General features: G+C 48.1%; 1 protein-coding gene across 1 annotated transcript in view; it reads left to right on the forward strand.

The window, feature by feature from the left end:
• The window catches only part of MGAT5B (alpha-1,6-mannosylglycoprotein 6-beta-N-acetylglucosaminyltransferase B), a 168,343-nt gene that overhangs the window by 91,758 nt on the left and 55,444 nt on the right, over positions 1 to 21,141 (forward strand). The window contains exons 6-8 of the mRNA XM_073310498.1: positions 3,165 to 3,335; positions 4,600 to 4,764; positions 5,597 to 5,766. Coding sequence (XP_073166599.1) covers positions 3,165 to 3,335; positions 4,600 to 4,764; positions 5,597 to 5,766 — 506 coding nt within the window. The remainder of the gene's footprint in view (positions 1 to 3,164; positions 3,336 to 4,599; positions 4,765 to 5,596; positions 5,767 to 21,141) is intronic.

The raw sequence follows: 21,141 nt of genomic DNA on the forward strand, positions 1-21,141 counted from the left end.
GGATAGAGATCTTCTTTCCCATTAGGTGCAGACTGGGTTAATCTCCATTTTTATGAATAAAATTGTGAACCCTCTTCCTGGGATCAGCTCACCAGCTACCAATGGGCATGGTACCTCTTTCCCCTTCTAAGTAGAGATTTTCATAATGCTATGGACAGCAGTGTCTTCTACTGTACTTCAGGGCCTGGTGAGTTAATTTTTCCCTCCACTGTCCTCCTCTAAAAATAGGTCTTAATGGTTGGGGCAAAAATTAAAACTGGATGGAAGCCATTGCCAATGGTAACAAAGCAACAGACATGCCAAACCCACAAAAAAAATGCAGAAATTGGGCTTGTTTTTGGCTTAATTGGCTTGTGAGTTTCTTGTTGGCTAGTTTTTGGCTTGTTGTTTGTTGTAGCTTGTTGCTTCTTTTTTTGGATCAGCTCCTGGCAAGCAGGGGCAAGGGGGGGCAATCAAGGGGAGGGAGAGAGAGTCAGGGGTACACAACGGGCCCACCACAGTCCCAAACTGCACGCCGGGAGAATCTAGTCACATAGAGTGTTGGTGTTCTTAGGGATTGGCTTGTTTTGGCTTTGTTTTGAAATGGGATTATCTTGATTTTTAGCTTATTGTGAAAGTCGGGGTGCTTTTTTACTGCGTGAAAGTTGGCAACTGTGCAAAGCAATTGCCAGGGTAAAACTGGAGAAACAGCAATCCAAAGGGTGGATGGTTTAGGAAATGGCTGCTGATCCCTTTAAAACCAAATAGAATTCTCTCTCTCTCTCTCTCATTGTGTAAACTTATATCTGGCTCAGTTACCCTTCACACAGGAGAGAACATAATGCTCCCATTCACTAGAGGATCTGGCAGCAGAGCACGTGGTCCATGTGTTGTGGAGGGAGAGCACAGAACAAAGCAACTCATTGAGAGTGGACAAAGAAATGGGCATCCTTTGTCTACAGCCCACTGGGTTTCCATGATTAATATGGCCCTGCCTTTATTTCTTGGTGAATTATTTAAGCATGAAGCCATGTAAGGGAAAGAACCATCACATGTATTTTTTTAAAAATTTGGAGCATTATCGAGTGTCTGGGAAATAATTTAGGCATCACAAAGGACATTCTATCTCATTAAGGTAATGTGACACTGGTCTCAACTCTTAACACAACTTGCTCTCTACACATGAGCATAGCTTTGGCATTTGGCCTGGGGCAGGATGCTGCTTTGGCAGACAGTAACTTTACACAAACTAATTAAAAGCTCGCCCAGCTTCCTACTTCAGGCTTCACTTAAAATTATGCCTTCCTGAGTCCACGTGAAAAAATATTAAAGAGCTTATTAATAGGACAGCACAGTTACATTATCCATTTTCCCAGTGCTAACCATCATTTTCTTCCATCTTCTTCCATGCCTTGGTTAAATTGTAATTGAATCACCAAAAGCAGTAATGCGATCTCCTGTCTGGATGATTGGTGAGTTTTAAATATTGGGCATGGAGACCTGTCTCCTGAGTGGATTCGTTTTTGTAGCTAAATTTAGAAAGAGGCTGGCACAAGCAAATTCTAGAGGATGAGAGATATGCGCTGAGGTCCTGAGTGTCTTCTCTTGCATGCAAAATCACTCTCTGGGAAGTCTAGTAGATCTCTGTCTTCTCGGCTCCCCATTCTCCCAGAGTTTATGAAACCTGGAGGTCAGTTCACTGGTCAGGAAGAAGGAGGCACCATGGTATATCATTATTTTGAATTTCCCCGCCCCTTGTTCCAGGTTGCATCACTGGAGACCTCACATATTCCGGACAAAGCTGAGTGTAACCTCAAATCAAGAAGGCATTGTCAGTTCAAATTCTCTGTGTTCGACCTTTAGTTTCCCAGTGTGATGGCTGAGGAGGTCCTGACCAAACACTCTGTAAAGACCACGGCCCAGATCCTCAGCTGGCGTAACTCAGCATAGATTCATTGATTTCAAGTAGGTGGCTTTGTCCATGGATCTACACTGATTTGCACCAGCTAAGGCTCTGGGCTATGATGTCAGTAATGCCACTGGAAAGACAATGTTTTATACTTATGCACAACAGTAACGTTAAATGCCTTCTATGGTATGCATCACTGATAATGCGTTAATAAGAGCTGGATGGGAATTTTTTGACAAAACTTTTTTTTGATCAAAACTGAAACTTTCGTGGAAGCATATTGTTTTCATTGCAACTTTTGTTGGGAAGGTTTCTCAGATTCAGGATGAAATTTCCGGTTAAAAGTAAAGACAGACAGACCAGGGATTTAAACTTGGGCTTCCCACCTCCCAGCTGAGTACCCTAAACACTGGGGTATTGGCTATTCAGATCTAGGTCTCTTGTGGGTTTTTATGAAATGTTTTGAAAGGTCTCATTTTTCATTCCGATGTGGAATGATAACAAATGTCAAAACCTTGACATTTTTCACAAAACAGAATTCTGGTTTTCCAGCCAGTCCTAGTACTAGAAGCGTGGTCCTATACATTACCCCTGCGGATAGGACAAAGTATTACAGTCTTATAGTTAAATAAATTTACATTTTAAGGAATGATTTATTCAGTCCTTAGCAAGCCACATGTTCCTGGAAACTTACACTGTAGGGATAAACCAGGCTGCCAGCATGGCAGTTATGCATAAGTTATGGCCCAGGAAATATGGCCAAGGATAGTGTGACAAACTGCTACTCACATGGGAAAGTGCCGTGGGATCTTGTTGTTGTGTAGATAGGAGAAAGCAGATGGAACGGAAATAGAACCTGAGGCCTCTATGCCAACACTCCTTTCCCACTTATATTTTTATGGCAAAGCTGATTACAAAGCAGTTGTGTTTGTGTGAACCTAGTTTTACTGTGGAGGCTAATAATCCTAGGTCAAATGTGTATCCTTCTGTGGTGCCCATGTTTGGAAGTGAGCCATTAGTGCTGTTTGATGTGAGAAGTATAAGTCTTTGTGGGTCTCCTTCCATTTTATTCCCCCTGCCCCCAAGGTTCCACGTAGAAAGGTCTGGAAGGTTGCATGTGACAGGGTTCACAGTGGCCGCTTAGTGTTATCTCTGTGGAGTAAGAGCATCCTTAGATTTCTGCACAAGATGCCTGAAGCACAGTTCTCCAGTAGTGGGATTTGCAGAGCTCTCCCCTCTAATCTGTGTTTTTGCCCTGCTAATCTTTGTCTTGCAGTGGATGAGGGCCAGGTGGACGTCCGACCCCTGCTATGCATTTTTTGGCGTGGACGGCACAGAATGCTCGTTCCTCATCTACCTCAGCGAAGTTGAGTGGTTTTGTCCTCCGCTGCCTTGGAGAAATCAGACGGCAGCCATGCCTTCCTCAAAGCCACCGCCCAGAGTGCAGGTAAGGGCAGTGAGGGTCTGTGTGCCAACCCAGCGCCCTCCTTTAGGTGTATTCTTCTGTGGGCTGCTGGATTCAACGTCTCCAGGCAAGAGATAGAGAAAGGTCACGAGCTACAAATGGTGCTGGAAGAAAATCTGTATTGGGGGGTCTATCCGTGCAAAGAGCCTTGTATTACGCATGGTGCCTACATCCATGCCAGGCTGGAGATCGATTAGCATTTGTTTGGGTGAGATTGTGGCACTGTAAACCCCAAACACATGCATTTCTCTCTAACCTTAACACTAGACATTCTTCCAGCATCACAGTCGGGCCGTAGCACCACTACAGTAAAAGCTGAGACTAGTTTCCTAGCATAGCCCTCTTACATTGACCTGTGTTCTCCTGAGTGCACTTGATCAGTGGTGCCAGTGATCAACCGTTGCCCACTTAGAGATGTTTCCATGCATGGATGTAAGTTTCTGCAGCCTGCAGTGCCAGGGAAAGATTTTATGTATCCTTGGGGGAGTCAGCAGATAGTCAGGAGACCCCAGTCAGTTAGTGGGGTGGGGACACTGAGGTTTTGCTCTGGCGTAATCTCTATAGGAGATTTTAAATGCTTCACCTGCCAACTCTTTCACCCGAAGATATTGGAGCTCTCAGCCGTCACCATGGCTCTGCCTGTAATTTCAGCAATGGAGTGTCCATTTACTTCCAGGGTCCCATGGACACTTCTGGAGGAGACTATGGCCCAGCAAGAAGAAGTCCCACTTAGCCATAGGCTGGGCGGCCTAGGCTTCCACCTAAATCAGGACTGTCCTGAAGTCGAGACTTTTCTCTTGCTCTCCTCCTCTAATCTCACCTCGCTCCCTGCAGGGCCCAAGACCCATGCCAGCTCCGCAAGTCTGTTCTTCTCCCTGACTCTCCCCTGACACAGCCAAAGTGGGGAGCTGATGCCAATCAAGGGTGCAGTTCCTTCTGTGTAACACCTAAGGGCTGACCTTCCCTTACTGCTCAGATCACCTTGCCCATGTGTTTCGGACAGGTCAGTGAGAGGATGACTGCACTTGCTCCAGGAAAGGAGCCAGCCAGGCCAGTTTCAGACGGGGTTGTACTCAGCACGGCTCAGCTCTGCCTTCACCGCTGCTATCCGCACTGCTGCGGCTACACTGCTGTTTCTCTGAGTGCTAGTGTGAGGAGAGGTTGGATGAATACACGAGCAGGGGACTCACACCCCGGCTCGTTGTGTAGACATATCCAAAAAAGCAGGCTCTTTTTTTTTACCTAGGCAGCTTTTCGGAACAACCTCTCTTACCTCCTTGAGCTGATCGGGAGTGGCAAGGAATCCTTGATCTTTATGAAGAAGAGAGTCCGGCACTTGGCCTCCCAGTGGCTTCTGGCGACCCGTAGCCTGGCGCAGAAACTGAAGGGCAGACGGAGGGATCAAAAACAGGTGAAAGATGAACTTAGGGAGAATTAGTCCTGGGCTGATGCGTCCTTTGCATTTGCCTCCAGAACCAGTTGCACTAATGGTACGGCAGTAAACTGGAGGCTGTGCGGGATGAGCTGGGAAAGGGCACTTTAATGTACGGAAATCCCCTTCACGGCTAGCCTATGTCCATCGGGGAAATGAGTTTGGTCGGCCTTATCGGATCATGTGCAAGTCTCCCAACTACCTTCAGAATACCTCAGCCCCCAGCTTCTGCTGAGCTGAAAGTCAGACTGAGTGGCTGGTATGGACTCGGTAGCCACATACTGCTTGTGCCTTCGGAGGTTGCTGGGGAGACGGCTATAGGTGTCATTCATGGGGAAGTGCAGACCAGGTCAGCATTCCAGCCATCTGCACTAGGCTGAGCGTAGAGACAAACAATTCCGAGGCTTCTTGTTCCCGATCCTAAAGTCCATGGGCCAAATGCTGAAGCACGTTCTCATTCATCACCCAGGCAAAACTCCCACTGCAGTCAATGGTCCTGACCCCGACTGGCGCTGAGCACCCACAATGCCCATGGAAGTCCATGCAGGCTGCAGGAGCTGGCCACCTCTGAAGAGCAGGCTTCTTGCTTTGATGCCAAAACATGGATTTAGTTGTGCACCCACGTTTGGAAGAATCAGCCTGAGAGTTTTGCCTGGGTGAAGACTGAGTAAAACCCAAGTGAGGGCCTTAGAGTTTGGCTCCCTGTGTAGTTTCTGTTGCACACCATCCTCATGTCTGAGTGCTTCCTAGACAGCCACATTCCATGCTGCCTGGGTCACAAGAGCATCAGCCTCTCTCCTTCTCTCTCTAGATCTTGATTCACATCGGCTTCCTGACAGAGGAGTCAGGGGATGTTTTCAGCCCCAGGGTGCTGAAGGGGGGACCTCTGGGCGAGATGGTCCAATGGGCAGATATCTTAGCTGCCCTCTTCCTTCTGGGACACAGTCTGAAAGTCACGGTTTCTTTGAAAGAGCTGCAAAGGTAAGTGCCATGTTGCTACCCAAAGAAATGATCCCAGCCAGTAGAGTGGGAACCCCTCTGGGAGCAGGCTGGCATTGTCTGAGGGGCTGTTATTTGTGTGTAAGAATCCGTGCTGCCTTGGCACTTTGCATGGGAACGCTGTACCTCCAGGCGTCCAAGGGTTAGTTCGAACCATTAGGCTGTGGCTGTTGGGATTGCTGTGTGAGAGCCCATAGAAATGTCTGTAGGAGCCAGACGCTTCACTTTGGTTTCCCATTGTCCTCACATTCAGGTCTCTCTGCTGTACCCTGCCACTCTCCTGGAAAACGGTGTAGTCTGGAGGATGAGGAGACAGGGCCCCGGGGTTCTATTCTCAGCTATCACAGACATATTGTGTTATCTTGGTCCATTTGCTTCCAGTTCTTTGTGCCTCTGTTTCCCCATATGTAAAATGGCTATAGTACTCTCTACCTCCCTCACATGGGCATCGTGAGGCTCAGTGAAGACTTGTGAGATTGTCGGATGAAAGACTCTGCAAAGCATGACGCTATGTGTGCTGACTTAGGCCTTGCCTGGGAATTCGCCCTGATTTCAGCACTGTAAACCCTTGGTGAGCTTTACCTCCCATTGCTTCATGACAGTTTATACCAGCTGAGGATCTGCCCCCTGTATTACCCTAGCACTAATCATCGGTCCCTGTGGCTCTTGGTGAGCAGCTCCCTGCCATGCCAGCATCTCCCCTTCTCTCACTTTCCCCTGCCCTCCACCTGCACTGGGCAGAGGAGCCAGCCTCTGTCCAAGGGTCACTCTTGTGAGTCTGGTTATGTACAACGCCCAGGCTTGCTCCAGGTTCACCCCCAGGAGCTAGCCACTCCTCCTTCAAGCACCAACCCTGCATCATGTCCTTCAGATAGCGGGAGAGGACAGCGGGGGTTAGTGCACAGAGGTGTGTAGAGCAGAGAGACGATGGTCCAAGTCTAAATCAGGAGTAAATCATACTCATGTAAATCAGGAGTAACTCCACTGAAGCTGGTTGAGTTACATCGGTGTAAAATTAGTGTAAATTAGCAAATGAGGCCTTTTATGGTTTCTGAATTAACCTCGCGCTAGGGAAAGATTCTGGCCAGATCCCTTAGGAGGCCCTGGGAGGTGAAGCTTACCAGGGGTCTGGCCCAGGAGAACACAGGAAAGTCTCCCTTTGGTTGTTTCAGACTCAGATTTCATTTGCAGTTAGAAACTTTCCAAAAAAAGCCCCCCAGAATAGCTGGTATTAGAGTGGCTGCAGGATGCAGGGGTGCTGCAGGCCAGCTTGCTCCTCCCACTGTGCCATGGCCAGTTCAGTTCCAGTTCGCGTCTCCAGTGACTTTACTGGCATTGTTTTAAAGGCAGTAGTTCCATGCTCGTTAAGCCCATTCCTTCCTTCCTTCCCCTTTTTCCTGCTGAAGGAGGAGAGCACGGCAGCTGGTGTGAGCTGTCAAAAATAGCACAAGAAGCTCAAGGGCAAAGCAAGGTGAACAGCTGCAAAAGAATCTTTGAAAAGAATTTTTAAGTACATGAGAAGCAGGAAGCCTGACAAACAGTCAGTGGGGCCACTGGACGATCGAGGTGCTAAAGAAGCACGCAAGGAAGAGAAGGCTGTTGCAGAGAAGCTAAATTAATTCTTTGCATCATTCTTTGTTGCAGAAGTTATGGGGGAGATCCCCACACCTGAGCTGTTCTTTTTAGGTGACAAATCTGAGGAACTGTCCGAGATTGATATGTCAGTAGAGAAGGTTTTGGAACAAATTGATAAATTAAACAGTAATAAATCACCAGGAGTAGATGGTTTTCATGAAACTGAAGAATTACTAACTGTGGTATGTAACCCATTGCTTAAATCAGCCTCTGTACCAGCTGACTGGTGAATAGCTAAAGTAATGCTGATTTTTAAAAAACGCTCCAGAGCGGATGCTGGCAATTACAGGCCAGTCAGCCTAAGTTCAGTACCAGGCTTATTGGTTGAAACTATAGTAAAGAACAGGATTATCAGACACATAGATGAACATGATAAATTGGGGAAGTGTTAACAGGCTTTTGTAAAGGGAAATCATGCCTCTCCAATCTATTAAAACGTGGACAGAGGTGATCTAGTGGATATAGTTTACTCGGACTTTCAGAAAATCTTTGACAAGATCCCTCACCAAAGGCTCGTAAGCAAAGTAGGCAGTCCTGGGATAAGAGGACCTCTCATGGATCAGCAACTGGTTAAACGATAAGAAACAAAGGGTAGGAATAAATGGTCAGTTTTCACAGTGGAAAGAGGTAAATAGGGGGTCCCCCAAGGATCTGTACTGGGACCAGTGCTGTTCAACATAGTTATAAATGATCTGGGAAAAGGGGTAAACAGTGAGGTGGCAAAGTTTGCAGACAATAAAAAATTACTCAAGCTAGTTAAGTCTAAAGCTGGTTGCAAAGTGTTACAAAGGACCTCACAAAACGGGGTGACTTGGCAAGAAAAATGGCAGATGAAGTTCAATGTTGATAAAAGCAGAGTAATGTGCATTGGAAAATGTAATTCCAACTACATATACAAAATGAAGGATCTAAATTAGCTGTTGCAGTCATTGGGGATAGTTCCCTGAAAACATCTGCTCAATGTGCAGCGGCAGTCAAAGAAGCTAACAGAATGTTAGGAGCCATTAGGAAAGGGATAAATAATAAGACAGAAAATATCATAATGCCACTATATAAAGCCATGGTAGGCCCATATCTTATGCATGCAGTTCTGGTTGCCTCAACTCAAAAAAAGGTGAATTAGAATTGGAAAAGGTACAGAAAAGGGCAATAAAATGATTAGGGGTATGAAACAGCTTCCATATAGGAGAGATGTAAAAGGACTGTTCAGCTTAGAAAAGAGATGACTGAGGGGGGATATGTTAGAGGTCTATAAAATCATGACTGGTGTGGAGAAAGTGAATAGAGAAGTGTTATTTACCCATTCACATAATACAAGAATCAGGGGTCACCCAATGCAATTAATAGGCACAGGTTTAACACAAACATAAGGAAGTACTTCTTCACACAATGCACAGTCAACCTGTGGAACTCATTGCCAGGGGATGTTGTGTAGGTCAAAAGTATAACTGAGTTCAAAAAAGAATTAGACAAGTTCAGGGAGGATAGGTCCATCAATGGCTATTAGCCAAGATGATCAGGTATGCAACTATATGTTCCATATGTCCCTAAATCTTTGCCTGCCAGACACTGGGACTAGATGGCAGGGGATGAATCACTTGATAATTAATCTGTTCTGTTCAGTCCCTCTGAAGCATCTGGTACTGGCCACTGTCAGAAGACAGGATACTGGTCTAGATGGAGCATTGGTCTGACTCAGTATGGCCATTCTTATGAATCAACCCAGTGGTGAGCTGGAGCCAGTTCGCACCAGTTCGCTAGAACCGGTTGTTAAATTTAGAAGCCCTTTTAGAACCGGCTGTTCCACAAGGGACAACCGGTTCTAAAAGGGCTTCTAAATTTAACCGGTCAAAAGTGGCGCCTTACGTGCTGACTCCACAGGTGCTCCAGCCCTGGAGCACCCAAGAGGAAAATTTGGTGGGTGCAGAGCACCCACCAGCAGCTCCCCGCCCCACCTCCGGCCCCAGCTCCCCTCACCTCCGCTCCGCCTCCTCCCCTGAACACACCGCCCCGCTCTGCTTCTCTGCCCCCGCAGGCTTCCCGCGAATCAGCTGTTTGCGCGGGAAGCCAGGGCAGACTGAGAAGCAAGCGGTGGCTTCCCGCTCTGGCCCAGGAAGGCGGAGGTGAGCTCAGGAGAGGGAGGGGGGCACACGAGGAGGGCCACCTGTGCCGCAGCAGGTAACCCGGGTGGGTGCGCAGGGGAACCGCTCCCGCCCCAGCTCACCTCCGCCACCCTCAGCCTGAGTGTGAAGCTGCGGCCTGCTTCTCAGTCCTCCCCGGCTGCCCGCCGAACAGCTGATTCATGGGAAGCTGGGGTAGGGGGGCGTGGAGAAGCAGAGCAGGGCGGTGCGTTCAGGGGAGGAGGCGGAGGCAGAGTGGAGATGAGCTGGGACCGGGCGCAGGGCGGGGAGCTGCCAGTGGGTGCTCTGCACCCACCAAATTTTCCCCATGGGTGCTCCAACCCCAGAGCACCCAGGGAGTCAGCACCTAAGGTGCCACTTTTAATGTGATCAGTGGGGGGAGCGGCTGCTCCCCCTGCTCCCTCCTAGCTACGCTCCCCCACCCCTAGGAGCCAGAGAGACCTGCTGGATGCTTCCTGGGAGCTGCCCCAGGTAAGCACCGCCAGGACTCCCCACCTCACCCCCCGGCAGGTGCCTCTGGCTCTTAGGGGTGGGGTGGGCACCCACTACGGTGGCCCGTGAGACCCTTCTGCCCTGTTCTGGGGGCAGTCAGGGGACAGGGGAGGGGGGTGGATGGGGCAGGGGTCCTGCGGGGGGATGTCAAGGAACGCGGGGGGATTGGATGGGGCAGGAGTCCCGGGGGGTGGGGGTGGGCAACGACCCCCTTGTGGGGTGAGGAGGGAACCCGTTGTTAACATTTTGGCAGCTCACCACTGAATCAACTCCTCATTGGTCAGCCTCTCAGCTGCGACTTCAAGTTGGATCCTGCTCCCATGGAAGTCCCTGGGTTATTTGCCATGGCCATTGATGGGTACAGGATTGTGTCCTTTCTGCAGAGTGACACAATGGGTCAGAGTGGGAACTCTGAGGGTGTGGATAAGACTCCTGTAGCTGTGTGGGTGGGATTGTCAAAAGCCTTATTACACTCTCTCATTGGAGACCACTGTAAGGCTCCTGTTGACTTGGATGGGAGCAGAGTCAGACCAATACTGAGCAGTTTTGAAATCCCACCTCTGGAAGTTTTCCACCATTACTGCACTATTCAGATTCCATAACCCAGATGTTGGCTGAGTCAGTTCCATGTCAGCCTTTTGCCCCCAGCTTCCATGTAGAAAGGCCCCAAAGAGTTTGCATTCACTTCTGTAGCCCCATTTGGTAGTAGAATTGCCAGCAGCCTGAGAAGAGGCCTCCCCTTCTGGACTCGTCATGAGTCGGCGAAAGCCATGTTTGACATGGAGAAGGGGAGGAACACCAGCATGGCGAAGAGATGGCAAACCGAAGACAGAGTAGGCTGCAAATTTCACAAGCCCACCACACAACACTGCCAGGTCAGAGTTACTGTTTCAAAGCACTGGACGACCTCTTTGGATAAGCCCTGGATTGGGGTGATGGGAACAAAGACCTGTGACAGCACCAGGAATGTTTTCTAAGCATGGCAGGCCTCCTTCTCTTTTAAGGGGCCTTAAAAAGCAAATGCCATTTATGCCAGAGTGGCATAAAGAGGCCATAGTGTAAACAAGAATTGGGCCCACCAGATTTCACTCAGTGGGTCTTCTGGATTGTCAGAGGCACCAAGTGACTGAAGTGTCTTCTAAAATCAGGCCAGTGGGCATTAGAAATGGAAAAGGGCCAGAAAATCACCAAGCTCTAATCACCACTGATGCAGCTGTGTCATCAGCTGGCCCTTTGGAGCACCGCTCCGTAGAACATCTCAGTGTTCCCCCCTACAAAGTGGCCTGGCCTCACAGGGTGAATGACAGTGAATATATGATGAAGGAAGGGGTGATGCAAAGAAAAGAGGCAAAAACAAGCAACCCCCAAAGTCACGCCATTGACCGATTAGTGTGTGGGCAGCGCTAAGCCAGCATTCACTGCAGAACAATCCATGGTGAAAAGTTCATTGGGGCGGGGGGGAAGGGGGGGAAATAATGTAGCATTCCGAAATAACGAACAGAATTAGCTCCCGACTAATTATCTTAAAAAAATAATAATCCTGCAGAGCCCAGCAGCTTTTCAAAGAAGCATGCACGGATCACAAAATCTTCAGGTTATCAGGCACACTCTGTGCTGTGCTAAATCATCCTCCTAAAGAATATCTGTGTACTCAAGAGTGATTGAAGTTAATGCCAATTTTTTTTTGTAATGAAGAGCTTGCTCTTACGGGTAATGACAAGAAACAGTGAGCTGAGTCCTGGCGGGGTTTACAAGAAGTTTGTTTTCATCAGCAGGAGACTCAGACAGAGCAGCGGGCACCGTAATCCATCGTTTTTTGCCATTCTACAGAGCCCAGTGGCTTAGACATCCATTAGCACTGACAAAATCCCCTGTTCTAAACTGACTCTAATGCCTCCCCTGAGACCCCTCTGTGAAGAACAGCTACCAGTCAGCCAGGACGTGGTTCCCCATCTCAGCTGGGCTTGGGAGCACAGAGCTCCTGGATTCTGGCTGCAAAAGTGTGTGCCCTTGTTCTCTGCGGTAGAATACAGCTTGTAAGTGGGACTGCTGCCTCTGAATGGATTTTATTGTGGGGCGGCCAAGTCCAAAAGGAACTTCATCTTGACCTGCATGCCTTATCTTCCTCCTGAGCCTGATTTGTTGCCCAAGCTTGTCACCTTTCGGTTTCCCCTTTCCAGTATCAGAAGGCAGCACAGCTTCTCTCCTCTGGCCTGGACGTTCAGGGCATATATTCCAAGGCGAGTGTAAACGCCACTGGATGGCTCCTCTCGTAGAGGGTGCTCTACGAACGGCACCGCAGGCACTATCCCTGTCAGTTCAAGTCTGTTGCTTCACAGGGATGCGTACATGCAGGGGACTGCGCACGCGGGTGCCAGCAGCATCCCAGACACTGGCCCTGCAGAGTGCTGTTTGCCCAGGAAATTGCGCGCAAGTCCGGAGGATATTTCAGACAATTCCTTACTCTCGTCCGATGGGCCAAAAGAACGGAGATAATGGCTGTCCTTGGGAATGGATTATTCGTGTAAAATCCAGAGGGGTCTAGAGAGGTAGTTTCATGCTGTTAGTTAGAAGCCAAAGTGCAACTGAGTCTTCTCAGGAAGCAGTGTATTAATTAGCATTACAATGAATGATTTCTGCTCGTGTCAGTTAATTAAACTGCTGGTTCTTTGTCTAGTGCCCACACTGCGCTAAGTGCATTGCAGACAGATATGAAGGTGGGATCATGACAAGGCCTCTACCCAGAAATGCTTCAAGCTGAGGGCTGGGTTGTGCACAGTGTGTCTTGTGCATAGGGTGTGTGTACGTGCGATCACAAGGAGCCTTTCCTCCCTGTACACCCTTCACAATACCCCGGGGCTGTCAATGCACAGGGGCTGCTCCAGGCATGTGCACTGTGGGTGCAGATTGCCTCAACCGAGCTGAGGAGGAGCAGGGAGAAAGCCAGGGAAGGGATCGGGGGAAGGGCAGGACAGGGCCCAAGCAGCAAGCAAAGCAGATGGTTTTCCCAGCAACATTTCAAAAGTGGGGCGGGAGGGATGTCTGGGAGGACAGAACGGAGAAGGCTGCAGTTGTCGAGGCGAGGGGAGATTGGAGCTTGGCCAGGGGCATTGGCACTGGGGGGTGGGAGGGATGGACACTGGAGATGTTACAGAGAAAAAACCTTCCAGATTTGACAACAGCACCAGAGTGAGGGAAGGAGAAATCAGAGTCAGGAGCTGCCCCAGGGCCATGGGTGGGATATAGCGCTTACCCAGCAGAGAGACAGCAAGCAGACCCCCATGTCGGGGAAAGGAGCATGGGCATGAGAGCTCCCTGCAGCACAGCAGGGCTGCAAAGAGACTGACATTTAGTGCCTGTTGCCCTTCACCTGACCCGGGTCAGGGATCTCCAAGCTCCATACCTCTGTGTGGCAGGGGACAGTGGCCACTGAAATGCTCCCCCGCACCACAAAAACTTTGACAGACAAAGAGAGGAGGACTAAGGTGTGCTGCAGACCCCTTCCCTCTCGCAGGGCACAGCATCAGCCCACAGCGTGCTAGCTCAGCTAGGATAACTCCTGTGAGTGTCACTGGTGGGAGAACAACGTACCCTCTCCTAGTCCAGGGCAATGGCCGAGAGAATCCTGTGTCTGTCTGCATGTTATAATTTATCTCCAGCCCATGCAGAGCAGTTAGCTCTCCTTGCCATCATCACCGCCAGGAGGGGGAACCCCTCCCCTTTGGCAGTCGTTTTCTCTGCCAGGACTTAATTTTCTGGCGCCGCTGAGTCCACTCAAGATGACGCTGGACTCCGCTGTTGCAAGCAGCTTCTCTGAGCAGCAGCTCTGAAAAGAATAATTTTTCCTGCCCCTCTCTTAATTTGCTGCAGGGCTGGCATTGTGTAGCAGGGAGTTTGAGAAATCTTCCCTCTTGTCAAATGTAAAACCCAAGAGCGAACCACTGGATTGAGTGGAGCCAGCGAGCCATTTCTGTGTTTTCTAGCTCTTTCTAGAAACTTCCCTGCTGTCACTTCTGTTCTGGGCTGTGCGGAGGATCTGAGGAATGCTTAGAAAAGCCTTTGCTGATACAGGCAATGGGAAACTGAATAGAATACGTAGGGTTAATAATACATGATACTAATAAATAATTATGAATAATTAATTCGTACGTTGAGGCTCAGTTGGGCCTTTAGGCACAGCTGTGGGTAAGGGGGGTGTACAGACTGTACCGTCCCAGGAGTAGCCCCGTGGCCATGTTGGGACTCAGAGCCACCCCTCTGAGGCACAAATTCCCTCCCTTGCTCCAAGGGTTAGTATTTTGCTCCTGGCCCGCGTCAGCAATGACAATGCTCCCTGTACCAGCTGAGCTGTTCTGATTGGCTCTCGGGGTGGGGGGGCTGCAAAGCTAAGTTACCACCCGCTCCATGCCCACCTGCTCTGGGTGCAAAGAAAGCACAACACTATTTGCTCCTGCCTGCCCAGACTGAATGCTGGGGCAGGGGTGTAAGAGGATTCTCACTCCCCCTTGCGTTCCTGTAGGGGTGTTCAGGTCAAGTCACAATCCAGCCCTTAGTACCTTCCATTTCTTTAGCATCCCAAAGTATCACCAACACTGTGCAATCAACAAACTGAAATAGACATTAGACGCAGTATGGTGTTCAGCCAGGCACTGAAATGAGCTGAGTGACTGGCGATTCGGGAGCTGGGACACAGAACAGCTAGGGCAGGAGCCAGAATCTGAGGCAGAGTTTGGAAAGCACTTTGGGATTGTTGGCAATGCAAGTTGCTATAGAAATGCAAAGTATTAGGATTATTCTCTTTGTTAGTTGCCATCTTCAGCATCCCTCCCTTCCTTCGATGGCTCTAGACCATAATTCCTCCAGCCTGTTCTCCACAGGAACGGGAATTGTGCCCACAAACGAGCCCCTTTTCTTCTCTTTCTGCATCATTCAAGCATTGATCCTGATGTCTGTTGATGTGTTGGTTACTGGTAAGTATTTGACAAGTGGTTTATGCAAATATATGTCAGCCTGTGGTTATCCAGGGGCCATTCATGATTATTATTGATGTTGCAGTTTTGCCCAGTCCGGAGAGGGGTCCCATTGTGCTGGGAGCTGTATAGGCAAATACTAAAAGGCAGTCTCTGACCCAAGGAGCTTGTGCAATCTATGGCCCTGGCCCTGCAATCAGATCCATGTTGGAGGATCATAGCACCCATGTGGAGTCCCACTGAAGTCAGTGAACAGATACCAGAGTCTACACACATGGATCAGATCACAGAATCAGGACCTTAACAGGGTGTGATTGATCAACTTAGTGATGGGGTATTGCAGCTGCTTCCTGACTGGGTAACACTCTGAACAGGAGAATAATGGATGGTGACTAGCGAATGGTGACTAACCTGGAAAAATGCCCTGCCCCATGAATATTGGGACAAATATTAATTTGTGCTAAAAGCTATATAACTCCTGTGATTGTGGCGGTTCAATGACAAGACAGAACACAGCTTTAAGCAAGCAAGCGGCTGGTCTGCTAACGGGCTTCTGCCTGTCAGCTTTCCACCTTCCCCTTTATTCTTTCTCTCCTGCCGCGCATTACATTCTCCAACAGATAAAAGGAATACACTGGCTTTGTTTAACATTCTTATTTACCAGTTTCTATCTACCGCATTCCTTGCTCTCGGGCCTTGAGCCCAGTCCTGGGAGGCTTCCCACGGTTCATGTCATCTGGGTGAGATTCCAAGGTTGATGCCCTTGAAAGGAGCACAGGTCCAGCACAACACTCCGGGTGTGCCCTGAATGTTGCCAAGCACATGAACCTTGTATGAATCCTACATGTGATTCTCAGACATTTTCACAACTCAACTGGTGTTCTTCGAAATGCCTGTGAACCCGCCAGCTCCAGGAGCCAGTCAGTGAGAGACTTTCTGTTGACCTCCATGGAAATGGGATCGTGTCCTAGATGATGCAATCAGCCATCTCATAAGAGAGATGGCATAATCTAATGGAAAGGGCACTCAGCTAGGTGCCAAGAGATGTGGTGCTATTCCTGGCTTTGCTATTGGCCTGTTATGTGACCACAGGCAAGTCACTTCATCTGTCTGTGCCTCTGTCTCCCCTCACACCCTTTGTTTACTTTCCTAGATTAAAAGGCCAGAAGGGACCATTGTGATCTAGTCTGACTTCCTGTTACAACACAGGCACTAAGACTTTCCTGAATTAATTCCTGGTGAAGCTAGAGCGTATCTTTTAGATATGCCTTGTTTCTTTAAGCCATAAGCAACTTGGGGCAGGGACTGTTTCTTACTGTGTGTTTGTACAGCACCTAGCACTGTGGGGCCCTGATCTTGGCTGAGGACTATAGATGCTACTGAAATACAAATACAAAATACCGGTCTTATCTTTTTCACATATAGCTCCTCCAGATCCTTGAGTCATGCTGCTCCCTCTTAGCAGACCCGACCCGAGGTCCTCCTGTACTGGAATTATATGCAGGTGTTTCTCTTTTCCCCTCCTTTGCATTTCTCATTGAATTTCCTAGCTTACATCTTGTGCATCCTGACAGGCAGGAGGTGAAACATGCATAATTATCTGGTGGCTTACAGGACGGTTGTTAGATGTTATTGTAACATCAGCCGCAGTTTGCAGCTCCCAGTAACGAAAGCGAAAGCGCCCAATCAAATCAATTAGTCACAAGTCTCCTTCCCCATAACTTGCATCTTGTGTACGTAGAACAGTCAGAAGAGGACCCAGGCGCTTCTGGTAACGTCTTCAGATGGAGCCGAGACAGAAACAAACTGGGCCATGCAGAAGAGCGTACAAGCGAAGAGTGGGCCTGATTCTCCTTCTCACTGAAGCTCCTTTACGTTGCTCAGGAGACTTCGTGGAGATAAGAATCAGGCCCATTGTGTGTGTGACAGCTTGGGGGGGTGGGGAGAAGAGCGATTCATTCTGAAAAACCCAGTTTCCTTGTTAATGAGGCGGGTTGTGAGTGCATGTTGGTAAATCACAAGTAATATTTTTAAAGCCTAGCTCTCATGCTGTGCACCTTCCAGCCAACCTCTGAAAGAATTGCTGGATGTGCGTAGCATGCCGTTCTCTTCCTCTTCCAGACTCACTCACTACATTCCATGCAGCGCCCATGAATCCTTGATATCCTGTGCTAGCAGGAAAGGATTCACACCAGCACTGACTTCATTTGCTTTCCTTCCCGGCATGGCTGGTGAGTTTTATGGGTCTCATCCTCAAGGGAAGAGTGGTACAATGGGACAGCCAAGTGCTACAGAGAATGGGGACCATAGAGTTAAGACTGCTATTTCCACAATGGAAAAAAAAAGAAACGGATGGTTGGAAATGTAGCTTTTAACCTAAAAAAGTTTGGAGTTGTCTGGAGCATAGAATCATAGAATATCAGAGTTGAAAGGGACCTCAGGAGGTTATAGAGTCCAACCCCCTATTTTTGCCCTAGATCTCTAAATGGCCCCCTCAAGGATTGAACTAAAAACCCTGGGTTTAGCAGGCTCAAAGCACTGAGCTATCCCTCCCCCCATGTAGGTGAGATTTCCAAAAGTGCCTAAATGACTCAAGAGGGGTGGCTGGCCCTTTAAGGGAAGGAGGGCCCAGCCTCGCCTGTGACTGCTCAGTACCTCCCAGTGGGGACTGATCAGGTGATTATAAAATCCTGCAAGTAGCCCGGATGGGGAGAGAGCTTCCAGGACAGGGAAACTCTGGCAGGAAGGGGATCAAAGGGGAAGAGGTTAGGGAGGAAGAGGCGATATAGATATAGAAAGCAGGTTGGCTCCAAGGGAAGGCCCTTGAGCAGGGTGACTCTCAGACAAGTGCAGAGTAGAATGGGAACCTGTAGGGAGTATGCTGGCCCCTGCAGAAGACCCCGGGTCGGGCGGAAGGATTGCATTTCAGTGCTTTGCGCCACAGAGCAGATCAATATTTAAGTGGTTAACTGCAGTGAGGTCAAAAGGTTTCGAGAAAGTGAGCAGTGTCTCTGACTCAGTTCCAGGGAAGTGTCCCAGTGAGTCAGAGGGTGGAGTATATCTCAATGCTGCCACTAGCTGGGGTAGCCAGAACATCTGCGTATTCTTCTTTGAAAGGATCTCCATTGTCTGTCTGACTTCCAGATGTTTTGGTTACTTGCCCTGGAAGTGCATAGGGCTACAGAGCTTGCTCCCAGCATGATTGGAGTTTGGGGTATAATAGAAGGGGCAATTATATGCTAACCATAAAAGAGCAGCACAAAGAAATCCACCTGTGTGACTCACTGTGCAGGGCTGCATTTCACCCTAAGGCTCAGCTCTTCAGCAGGTGTAAATCAGCATAGCTCCATTGACTCCTAAGTTACACCCATGAGAGTCCGGCCCTAAACTGCCTCCATTCGCAGAGCTGTCCACTTGCCAGTGCTGAATTGTGATAGCTGTATTATTCAGAGATAATCTTATCACTCAATAGCACATTGTGATAACCTGTGAGGCTCCTTCAGGGATATCGCTGCTCCCTTTCCTGGCCAGATACAACTGTTTTCATTGTGTAGGCCACATGTCAACAGAGCCACAGTGACATATTTCCAAAATGAAGAGGGTATACATCAAAATGAAAGCCCTGCAGGCTAGGATAATTGCAAAAGCTGTTTCCTATAATTAGAGAGGCCTCTCTGTTTCTGTGACTGAGGTAGCTAGGTAGATTTATTGACAGCTCCCACCCAAGCAATGCAGATAAACAGTCTTGCCATTGTAAATAATAAAAAGGACTTATTCCTTCCATCTTTGCAGTTTCATTCCGTAAAAGAGGGAGTGCCTGAATTAGCGGGAATCATTGAGCTGTTAAATTGCACTTCTTCATGAAATATGCTTATTTTGTACCGAATGATAGCTCACTAACTGTGATCTTGGCAGTTGCAAAAACCTCTGCCTATAAAAGTGATACGAGTCTTATTATATAATTGTTGTGTTGTTTATATAGTGATTGCATGGGGGGTACATCTTCTATACAAAGAGCAGTCTTCATGTTCATCAAACACCATTCAGCATCTGAGCACAGGTTCTCTTCTCTCCTACACAGCAGCCTTTGCTAAGTGGGCATATGCCAGTGGAAATGGAAGCATGCCAATGAGGCGACTATTTCTGGGATCAAAGACTTAGAGAAATCAGGTGTGTTAGAGGCACCTGGCGTGGGAGCCCCTTGTTAAAAATTGTGCTGCCAAAATGAAAGGAGGGTTGGGTTTTCCCTAATTCTTGCGGTGTTTACCCCACTCCCAGAATGCTGCTAAATTATCCATCTCTGCCAGACACAGGCTTATCCCTGCAGCTCAGAAAAACATGGCCAAAGAGCAATTTATTGGCCTTTGCAATGCTCCAGTTTGCACCAAGAATCGGCCTTCTCATAACACTCTCCTGGGGAAGTGATTCCCCTACAGTAGCTGCAGCCCTCCTTTCAAAGGACACAAGATGAACTGGAGACTGGGTTATCCACGTACTTGGTAGGCCTCTCATTACTCAGGTGAGTAATCCCAGCTCAAGCCTTACATTGGCTCAATATTTTCCAGAACAAAGTCTAACTGCTTCCAGCAGGTGGCGCCGAATATGAGTTTTTGTAGCACCTTAGAGACTAACCAATTTATTTGAGCATAAGCTTTCATGAGCTACAGCTCACTACCTCCGATGAAGTGAGCTGTAGCTCACGAAAGCTCATGCTCAAATAAATTGGTTAGTCTCTAAGGTGCCACAAGTACTCCTTTTCTTTTTGCGAATACAGACTAACACGGCTGTTACTCTGGAATATGAGTTTATTTGTCCAGGGACCATTCTTCCATCATTGGCTCTAGCTTTGAGAGAACAGTTTTTTTGTTAAACCAGGGAAACGAATGAATCAATTACTCCCTCACTCTGTCTCTTTGCTAGTGTGTGGGAGACAGGATTTGTCACAGGCTAAGAAGGAGTTAAAACACTGGTGGTGCATCACTGATGGGAATATATTGTGCAACTGGAGATGCTTTTGTTATGTGGATTGCTTTAAAAATAAGCAGGATACCAGGCATTTAAAAAAATCCCTCAAGTTCGTAATGAGCTTTTTAGCAGCAATCATAGAGCTGGGATCAAAAGACCACACAGTGAGGACATTTACGCTGGCAAACTCCAGTTCAAATGGATTGTGACTAGTTTTGCAGAAAACACCAGATGTGCCATTTAAGTTAACCCGGCATGTCTTTTATCCATTGGTTAGGGTCACTGTGATGTGCTGCACTCACTCTTCTCTAGTGCAGTGGTTCTGAAACTTTTCAGACTACTGTACCCATTTCAGGAGTCTGATTTGTCTTGCGTGTCCCCAAGTCTCACCTCACTTAAAAATATTTGCTTACAAAATCAGACACAAAAATACAAATGTGTCACAGCCCACTATTACTGAAAAATTGCTGACTTTCTCAGTTTTACTATATAATTATAAAATACATCAATGGGAATATAAATATTGTGCTTACATTTCAGTGTATAGTCTATAGAGCAGTATAAACAAGTCATTGTATGACATTTTAGTTTGTACTGACTTTGCTAGTGCTTTTTAGGTAGCCTGTTGTAAAACTAGGCAAATATCTAGATGAGTTGATGGACTCCCTGGAAGACCTCTGCGTACCCCCAGGGGTATGCGTACCCCCGATTGAGAACCACTGCTCTAGTGATCACCCCATGGCCTACACAATGAGGACAGCTGTGAGGATGTTTCTGAATTTCATACCTTCCTAAAGGTCTTGAACCAAAGAGAATTGGGGTGGTGAGGTGGGAAAATGCAGATGAAGTTTTTCAAACACAGACAAACATTAAAAAACAGGAAATGAATCTTTGGGGTGGAGTCCCCTCTCACTCACAGCAGTTTTCCATCTGTGTACCTCCGTTGACGTCAGTGGAATCACTTCTGATTTACACTGGTGTGAGAAGAGATTCCAGCAGCTAGATGGTAATATTATACCCCATGGTGCCCTCTGGTAAGATGCCCATTTCAATCTCTCTGGACCTGTTGAAATCTGTTGCATTCCTTATTAAGCCAATGGGATAGAAACCCCCTTGCTCACATCTGCAGTTCAGTGACCATGCTCCCCCAGGAA

This window comes from Lepidochelys kempii, chromosome 14, assembly GCF_965140285.1.
Source record: "Lepidochelys kempii isolate rLepKem1 chromosome 14, rLepKem1.hap1, whole genome shotgun sequence".
Lineage (NCBI taxonomy): Eukaryota > Metazoa > Chordata > Testudines > Cheloniidae > Lepidochelys > Lepidochelys kempii.